General features: G+C 37.8%; 1 protein-coding gene across 16 annotated transcripts in view; it reads left to right on the forward strand.

Moving 5' to 3' along the window:
• Positions 1-6896, forward strand: part of PCGF5 (polycomb group ring finger 5) — a 115405-nt gene extending 108509 nt beyond the window's left edge. For 10 of the 16 annotated variants that reach the window (XM_069567496.1, XM_069567501.1, XM_069567497.1 and 7 more), the window contains one exon: positions 1268-4160. In XM_069567496.1, the coding sequence (XP_069423597.1) occupies positions 1268-1315 (48 nt within the window). In that variant the 3' untranslated portion in view covers positions 1316-4160. Of the gene's footprint in view, positions 1-1267; positions 4161-4831 lie in introns of those variants that run through there. The other 6 variants (XR_011252137.1, XR_011252140.1, XR_011252141.1 and 3 more) reach the window with 1 other exon arrangement.
• Positions 6897-10165: the final 3269 nt, after the last annotated feature.

Below are 10165 nucleotides of genomic sequence, written 5' to 3' on the forward strand. Positions count from 1 at the left end.
TTCCGATTCAGAGGGGACAGAATAAAGTGTAACATAAAAGCAAGTAAGCAGAATTTAACCAAAATAGATTTAGACCATAGAATCTCAGTCCACCCCTTTCATCTATAGGAAAGGAAACTGTTTTCTCACAGGATGTTTGCATTCACCTACAAGGAGACAAGGGGGAGAAAAGCCAGTGTCCATCTCAGCCTTTCTTGGTTCCATAAAGGTAGCTCCTGGAAATTTCATTTTAAAAAGGGGAGTCCGCAGCTTTCAGAAAAGGAAAAACCATCGGTTCTTCAGACCCTTTCTGACTTTGTGATGTTTGAATTCTACATTTTGCAAAACAGAGGGCAAAAAAGACACAAAAGTGGTGTTGTGGCTTTTCCCACAGAAAGCTGTCTCCTCTCTGGGGCACATGTTGATACCTTCCCTGTGTGGAGCAAGCTGAAGGATAGTCTGAGCCACTCAGTTTCATGATAGTCAAGTCCAAATACTTAGTAGGATCGATTGTTGAAAGGAGGCAGTAACCTAAATGTTTCCTCTAACAGTTAGTGACTTGTTTTTCAGCATTTTTTAAAGGACCATTAAATTTTAAATGCTAAGTGTCCAACTTACTTAAAATGTGTGATTTGTAAGCAGTACCCAGCTTCCTAGATTCATAGCGTGTGTGTGTGTCAGTCGCTCAGTCGTGTCCAACTCTTCGTGACCCCGTGGACTACAGCCCACCAGGCTCCTCTGTCCAAGGGATTCTCCAGGCAAGGATACTGGAGTGGGTAGCCATTCTCTTCTCCAGAGGATCTTCCCAACCCAGGGATCAAACCCAGGTCTCCCGCATTGCTGGCATATTCTTTACCGTCACAGCAGAAGGTCTGTTAATTTGTGATTCAGTGGACTCACACAGAGAACAGCTCTGATGGAGTCCAGCCTGCAGGCTGGTCTTGTACAGCGCCACAGGAAAATGAGTGAATGCCCCCCAGCAGCGAGAGCGTTCTGTCCTCACTAACCCTGGCTTGCCCTAAGTACTAACAGTAGTACTCTTCACATATACAACCACTATGACATCCACAATCTTTCGAACTTGACCTTTGTTGCAAATTATGGAAAAGTTGACTGTCTGTAGAACATAATAGTTTAAAAATATAATGATAATTAGTCTTAACTGTCATAATCACTATTCCCAAGAACTGTTGTAAACTATAACTGCACATTTTTTAGTCTTTTATGTATAATCTGTATTGTTTTTGTATCAACACAGTCTTATTCATCATCTGTTTTTATTTTATAGTCATACCCCATGGTGTTGCAGTATCGACCAAGAATTGATTTCGGTTAGACCAAGGGGCCCAGACCCCACTGATGAACCCCGCACTATGTGTTACTCATCGACAGACTGCACAGTGAAAGGTGTGTGGACTAGAGGGACACAGCCAGATTGTCAGCATGCGAATAAGGCCACTGTCTGTCTCTAAATTGTCAGTTGCATTTATGTTGTTTCTATTAAGAGCAAACCAAGTGCCATTCTGCTACTGAACCATCTGCATAAGGTATCTGTGCCGTCTCCCAGTGTACAATACAAGTCATGGTTGGAATCAGTAGGTGTGCGGCCGTGACCTAGCCTTCTGAATATTTTGCTTGCCTGTTCCAAGATTGTTCTAATGTTTGATTACACTAGTAATATGGCTCAATCTTTGTGGTGTTGCAGTTTTCACATACTTACTATTTGATTCATTCTTGTTTAGAGTACTGTACAAGGAACTAATAATTATTATCTCTTGAAATTATTTTGTATGGGGAAATATATTTAGAGAAATGGCCTTGACCCACTGTCCTGTTTGCGGTAAGCTTTTTGTGTGCAAAATAGTTCACTCTTGAGTGTGCAAGTCCTTTTGGGAAGAATTCCAATTGTTCTGTACATTAGAGCACATTATGACTGTAGGCATTTGGGGTCATCTGTCTGTGTAGCCTACCAGTCGCACAAGGAGGACCTGTTCGCCTTCCAGAAAATGTACGTGACTCCTTGGAGAGTGAAGTGAGATTCATAACCATTTGAAATGTTGGCAGCTGATCACATTCACTTCTAACAAAACCCATGTTTCAGTGAGGTTACTCTTTCATAATGCCTTATGATGAGTGGGTGCTGCTTCATGAGACGTCATTGCCGCTGTGTAGCCCACGTTACTGCGTGCATCATGATATTGTGGTTCTTAATCTAACAAGTACATCGTTTCCCTTTTTCAGTTGGCCTTAGGTGTGTGTCAGTGTGGCATGCAGAAAGTTATGATGATTTTAAATACTAGGGTTTTTAGAGCAGATAACATTAGCTATTTTATGGATTTCAAAAATCTCAAAGCAATTGTAGGTTAAAACTGTTAATAACCTGTCACATTTCCAAACCATATGCATAAACTAGAACAAATACTGTGTCATAGATAAATATGCTAACCAGAATTAATGGTTTGACGATATTTCACTTTAGATCCTGTAGTAATTAGGGGGGACTGGGATTATTGTTTTATAAATAAGTTCTTTAAGGTCAGAGCTATATAATGTCCTTGGTTTTGCAGTTTTGTTACGTCTTCCATTCCTTTTGAGATGAGTCTGCAAGTCAACAAAAGTCTTGTTACCTTAAATTATATGAAGAACTTCATTTTAAACCTCTTAAAATCTACACTGTTTCTCATAAACTTTGGAAATTAAGTTTGACTAATTGCTTTGAAACAAGGTTAACCTCTGAAACTTAGGAAATAATCTTAACAGTTAGGAAAAATACTGGTTTTAGAAATCCGACATGAGCACAATCTGTGTGTTACACACATAGCTTTTATACTGCATTTTCCAGTAAAATGTGTCAGAAGCTAATGCCTTCTAAATCTCAGAATGCTTCTTAGAAATAAAAGTGTATGACTCTAAGAAACACAAAATACAGCTAAATCTTCATGCATTTGACAATATAAAAGGCTGAAACATCATAATTATCTTTTCCGTATATCTTTGTTTCAAGTCAAAAAGTCTAAAGTTTTCTGTTGTTTTTGGCCTGACTTGTGTGGAAAAGGTCATGGCAATATTTTTTAAAATTTCATTTTGTTAAATTGTGTTTGTGCTTGGAAGGGCTCACAAACAGAATTTAAAAGGCAGATTTTTGTTAACTCTTAAAAAATGGTTGGAACAGACCATTACACTAAACCAAAAACTGAATTTACTCTCCAGCTACAGAAATTATTTTGCTGTGCTGTGAAATCCAGTTCCCTGACATCTCTAAGGCATTTGTAGATTTCTTATAAATTAGTCACATCTAGGTCAGTGATGACTTATGGAAGTTAATTTTTAATTAACTCAAAATGAATTGAGAGTGCATTTTAAAAACCACAAATGAGACCTGGATGTTTTTGGGTCCCCAGCCAAAACTTACAGCCTTAAATGAGTTTTATATACATGATCTCTTTCAATTTGGCCTGTTGCCTCATCTTATGTAATGTCTCTATTTTCCAAGGAAATATATAGGAAGTAATTATGGAATTGAGAATAGTTTTATATAGAATTCCTTTATTTAATGTTACTGTATTAACGTTTTTATTGAAATGCAGTGGAATATGTGCCAAAACATGTGAAAACCCTTGCATAAAGAAGCGCATCTGTTATATGGGGAAAGGTACACACTTTATGATGGTCCTGAATAATGTGGTGTTACTGTTTGAGCCACAGACTTCTTCATATATTCAACTATGGTTTTTAAGTATGGGACTACTTTCATGTCTAGTAATACACTAATCCCTAGTTAATTATCCCGAGTCAGGTTGTGAAATTTGTAAGAAACCAGATATAGAAAAAATACACAGGCAAAAATACATAGGTGGTCAGTTTTACAAACTTGGGGTGCTAATAAAATTTATTCTTTATACAAATAGCCTATATGAATAATCATCTGAATCTTCAAAATTGGAGAATAAAACTAAGTTTTTCTTTAGTCTCTTATTTCTTAAGCAGCAAACTGAAAGAACTTTATTTCCACAAAAGATTTTGTAATCGGTTATCTCTGCTTTAGATATCATAGATGTCCAAGGGTCAAGGGACCTTGGATCTAAAGAAGTCCTGTGCGTTACAAGACATCAGTTTAACTGAAGTAATCACATTAGTTAATAGAAAAATCCAAATATGGCCCTTACTCCAGGTTAACAAAATGCTTATAAGTATTTCTAAAAAAAAAAAAAAGGTTCACTGATGAGGTGATATTAGGTCATTCAGTCTGGGGTCCAGGTACCTTGGGTGATGCTTTTAGAAAAATATATTATTTCTCTATTCATTAAAAGTCTGTCCCATATTAATATGCTACATTTTATAAATGTAATGAGTTTGCTCGACTATATGTAACCTAAATTAAAATGATTCTTTAAGGGGGAAAAAAGTATGTTATATAATATTGTGAACTGTTTAGCTTTATTGAACTATTTAAGAGAAAGTGCCTCATTGCTAAAGTGCATTTCTGTTTTAGAGTTACTGCTTAAGTTTTGAGTTTTCTGTCCCTGTCTCTTATCAATGGTTTTATATCTAAATAGGCTCTTGTAAGTTAGAGTAATCTCTTTTTGAAAGATTTTCATAAGAAAATAGATATCACCAAAGACATTTTAGTGTTAATAACCATGTTAGAGAGACAGTTTTAACTGTTTGGAGGTTGGAAATTTTTAGACTGCAATTTACTTTTATATAATTAGGCAATAACCTTGAGTAGTTGCTAAAATATCACCAAAGAAAGACTTTAAACTTAATTTTCATGGTAAGATCAATCAAATGCAGGTTTTTCTTGCAATAATCAGAACATACTTCCTTTCAGCCATGTTTCTTGTTTTTCTAGCACCATCTGACAGATCTGAGGAAATTCTCAAAGGTGAAAATTAGATTAACACAACCAGTAGCCTCCCTCTGGATGAAAAATGGGAGAAATACATAGTTTGGAGAGAAAATTGAAATTGAGATTTTAAATTCTAATTTGAGAAGATTTTTATCCCATGGAGGCGATATGGACTAAAATTATGCTTATTTAGTTCCTGGGTTCTTAGTAGTATGAGAAATTTTATTAAAGACAGACTTTGCTAAAAGTGCTGGCATGCTTACTTGTGTAGAAAACATTACATTCTCTTTTTCTGTATCCAAAAACAAAAAGTTTCCCAAAGGCCTGTGGGGTGTTTTCTTTTTTTTTTTTTTAGTAACTCTTTGTCTTGTTTCTCAGCAGTTATTTTGTTTTTAGAATTTAACCATACAGCCAAATTCGGGCCCCAGATGAAGAGCATGTACATCAGGCTAAGCCCTGACCTCACGCCGATGTTCTGGGGAGCCCGTGCTGTGGGCCCACACTAATGATGTCTTCCTGACAGGCCACTAGGTAAACCTCCTGGGCCAGGGTAAAGATGGATGTACTCATTACATACTCTGGTGTACCATAGGACTTTTCCAGCAGCCTCTACTTTATACCAGTGAGATGTAGATACTGTTGTGGGCATTACAAAAAAAGAGTTTGCCATAGCTTTAATTTTATGGGTTGGAAACATAAAAATATGAAATGCTGTCATTTTAAGATACACCCCTGTCCCTACAATAAGGAATATAACCTGTCTGACAGATCTGGTTTATAAAAATTGAAAAACATGCTAAAACTCAAACCCTCTGAAAGCACAAAATAACCAACTAATTCTGGATTTACTTGATACACTTAGTTCAGTAGTATTTTGTTGAAAAAAGTTCAGATTGAAAGTTCTTTAAAAATACTTATACATCACAGGGTTTTCATAGTTTTTTCTTAAAGCAGTAGCATTTTCCCAATAACTTAAAAGTGATTCTCTTCCTACTGTACTATAGTTTTCACAAGTAGTGTGTTTATTTGCTATCCTGACTCTGTTTTCAAATACAATTAAAATGCTTGAGCACTTCCTTTTTAGAAAGTTATGAAAGTAAACAAAAATAATTTAAAATGTGTCTGTATACTTGCTATGCCCCTTTTTCTAGGATTCAGAACTTGAGACATTATTCAGAAATGTGTTTTAATTTTAATTGTCTTTAGAATCAAGTGAAACATTAAATACTGGGTCCAGTCTTCTTCCATTTTTCAGAGCTTCATGGAATAAGAAACGAATCTAGTGTAAACTGAAGATTAAGTGTTTCTGGGCAGTGCAGAGATGGTGGATAGATGATGTGTATGTGGGCTCCACATCAGTCCAGCACAGCAGGTGTTCTGCACATTAGAAATGGAATGGGGTCAGCCTAACGTTCGGGGGCAGTTTTCTTTTGCTGTATTTTTTTGAATGGGGATAGGGGCCCAAGTGTCCTTATGAAGCTGTGGTCGGCGACAAGAGCTTGTGGGGGGAGCACCAGTGTTCTGCACTTCCTGCTTCTGGCAGCACAGCAGCAAGCACCAGTTCTTAACAGAGTAGCCCTCACATTAAATTAAACCATCATAGACTATATTGTACAGTTCTGTTGCTAATTTTCCTTTGAAATATGAGATATTTTAAGCTTTCTTTTTGTCAAAAGTGGTAACATCTTAATACAAATAAAAACCTTTTTGTGGTTGTAAGATTTAGCTTATGAATCATTCAAATTGAAGTGAAAGATTACCAGGTCATTGTTAATGACTTAGTCTATTAAGAATATATGTATTTTTGTAAAGGGAAAGCACTTGTAGATATTTAATCAGTACTATATGTCTGTTTTGCAGAAATAAAATGCTGCTTAGAGATTCTCTTTAAATATTTTTTATTTTTGTGCTCAAATGTATTTTCTGTTGATCTATGGAATGTTCTGTACAAAGCTGTATGGTTGTACTGTTGGGCTAGATACTTTTGTTTTTTAAAATCTGGACTTAGCCAAGTATATTTGACCATGTTAAAAATAGTATCTTTGTTATTAAAAACTTGATTGCATAATTTGTTGTCTGTCATCCTTGATATCAGTAGTTGCAGATCGTAACCTTCATGTAAAAGTTTCCATGAAGTATTATTGTCGGAGAAGGCAATGGCACCCGACTCCAGTACTCTTGCCTGGAAAATCCCATGGACAGAGGAGCCTGGTGGGCTGCAGTCCATGGAGTCGCTAAGAGTCGGACACGACTGAGCGACTTCACTTTCACTTTTCACTTTCAGGCATTGGAGAAGGAAAGGGCAACCCACTCCAGTGTTCTTGCCTGGAGAATCCCAGGGAATGGGGAGCCTGGTGGGCTGCCGTCTATGGGGTCACATAGAGTCGGCCACGACTGAAGCGACTTAGCAGCAGTAGCAGCAGCAAGTATTACTGTAGCAAATTTTATGAACATTTGTTGAATATTTGAGATAAAAAATCTTTGGGAAATGTTTGTTTACTTTAGAGATGGCAAACTGGCCCTCGAATAATACTACAATTTTCACACAACAGTAGTATGCAAATTCTATTCAAGTTCCCATAAACTACAGACCAGGAGACACTGGAACATATCCAAGGACATAAAATAAGGTGCAGAACTTTCATGGTCTAAAGGTATTGAAATCATACAGAGTCTGTTCTCATCACTGTGGAATTATGTTAGAAATCAATACCAAAAGATATTTGAAAACAACCCACATATTTTCAAGTGCAGTGTGACATTTACCAAGAGGTCTTTGACTTAGCCATTGAAAGCCTTAGTAAAGTTAAAAGACTGAAAAAAAAAAAAACAGGGTCACTACAGAGAAGAAAACATTTAAATGAGAAGTTAATATCAAAGATACTTAAAAAACCCCGTGTATTTGGAAATTAAGTGTCCACTATAGGGGCCATACGAGGTATATTAGAAAATATTTGTAAACAATAAAAATGAAAAGAGAATTCATCAGAATTTGTTGCAGTTAAAGCTGCTCAATGCAACTGAATACAATGTGGAAGCTTGAATAAGGTATGAAAACAAATAATGGACGCTAGCATAAAGTTTTGTGAACTTTGAACAAAATTTGCAGTTATCACATGTTAATTTCTTGTCTTTTTTTTTAACAACATGTTTCTTTATATACTCAGAATTGGATTAGAAGTTTCAAACCTCATTCAATATTTTTTTAATCACAAAGGTAAGTTTTCTAGACTTTAGCAGTAATACTAGGTTAGATTACTACTGTTTAGCAATAATACTAAAATAAATGGAACTATATTAAAGTTTTGAGTGAGTATAAATTAGAAATCTAGCATTCTCTGCATAGTCAAGTGTAATCAAAATGTCTAAGTTTTTTAGTTAGGCAAAAAATTCATAAATTTTCTAAAACATGTAATGTACATACTATTTATATTTAAAAATGTTAGTCACTCAGTCGTGTCCCAGTCTTCGTAGCCCACCATGCTCCGCGCTGTCCAAGGAATTATCCAAACAAGAAACCTGGAGTGGGTAGCCATTTCCTTCTCCAGGGGATTTCCCGACCCAGGGATCAAACCCGGTCTCCCTCACTGCAGGCAGATTCTTAACCATCTGAGCCACCTATTATTATTTATGTAAACAAAAGCTTTTCTACTATACTTGATAAAGGCCTGAGAAGGAACAACAAAAAAGAGATGAAGAAATTGGAAAACAAATAAATGAGAGCTCTAAATATGAAATAGAAAAATAGTGAAACAAACCGGATAAAAGATCATCACATAGTCCAGTTGTCTTTAAACAAAGCTGCTCACCAGACACATCTGGAGCTTTGGAAGAAAAAACAGTACCTGGGAGTTCATATTTTTCAAAAAATTCCAGATAAGAAGTAATTGAGTACCAAAGAAAAGTCCAAGTGATTTGAACAACAGACTGCTCTCTTCGGCTCATTAGATAAAGCCTTGTTTTATTATTAAAATACCTTGCCTGGGGAATTCTAGATGGGCCAAAGTAAGACATTAGTTAGAAGGTTGCAATGATTCATATCTCTGCCCCATATGTCTGCCCTAAGACAAAAGTGCCTGAAGCTTTGTCTTAGGTTGGTGATGCCACGGCGGTGTCAGGAGGCCCCAGGCATTCAGTGGGGTAGGAGAGCAGCAGCTTCTGAGCACAGCTCCTTCCGCTACGTTCAGCGTCACCCTCCTCGGAGCTGGTGCAGAATAGGAAAGCATTTGTGAGGACTGTGCGTAGGAAGTGCTCAAAGTGTAGCCCCTAGCACTTTTATCCCAGGTCAGGGGCCAGAACAGGGGAAGGTCTCAGGGAAGGGAAGGCCAAAAGACGTGTCCGAAGGAAAGAGGAAACCATGCTGTGACCTGCTAACCAGTCTGCCACGCCTCCACTTGGGAAAAGGGTCACTTTACCCCATTTTTAGTGCTTTGTCAACACAGGCTTAGCTCTGATCTTTTCACCAGTTTAAAAAGGTATGGAGGAGTCTGCACCCTCGCTGGGCCTCAGAAGGTAGGGAGCCAGACCTGTCTGTCTGGAAACTGAGGAATTTGCAGACAATATTTTGCTGGAAGCCATGAATAATTCTGCTTGACACTGAAGCCCCTGCTGTGCAACTTGGGTGCCAGGATTACCATCAAATGGAGAAGCATGCCCCAAAAGAAGAAACAGTGAATGATCACCCCACACCTTCCACCACCAAAGCCCTGCTCTTACCAAACCCAACTCAGATCTCAATTCCAGCAGGCTGAGCTGAACTTTCTCCTACTTCTGTACCACTTAGCACTTTCATTGTAGCCACAAAAATTATGTTTTATTGTCCTCCCATTACGTTACGAGTGTCAAGAAGGATGTTGACAGTCATTGTGGTATATCCTAACCCTCACAACACATTTGCATAGTAACTCCCACCCATAAAACCAATGAAGTGAAACAGTTTGGGTTTCAGAAGGCAGAAGCAAAGCTGATAAGTCTCCAGCCACTCCCCAAAGGTCTCCTGGTATCATTTCTCTTCTTATAAAGAGAACAGTCATATTGGGTTAGGACCCCACTCTTATGACCTCATCAACTTTAATCACCTCTTTGAAGGCACTGCGTTCTAAGGTCCCTACCCCACAGATTTGTGGAGGAACAAGAGGCCACAGGAAGTGTCACCGCAATGCCAATGGAAGCAACAAAGAACAAAGCGTAGCCACCTGCCGTCTCCCTCTGATCATCCGCGGATCGCAGCCCAGGTTACCCAGTGTTCTCCCTGACTTGCTGGGAGCTAAAATGCCAACAAGTAACTCAAATCTGGCTTGGCTAGAGCCAGTCCAATCACGTGGTCACTCATAAAAC

Source organism: Ovis canadensis, chromosome 22, assembly GCF_042477335.2.
Source record: "Ovis canadensis isolate MfBH-ARS-UI-01 breed Bighorn chromosome 22, ARS-UI_OviCan_v2, whole genome shotgun sequence".
Taxonomy (NCBI): Eukaryota; Metazoa; Chordata; class Mammalia; order Artiodactyla; family Bovidae; genus Ovis; species Ovis canadensis.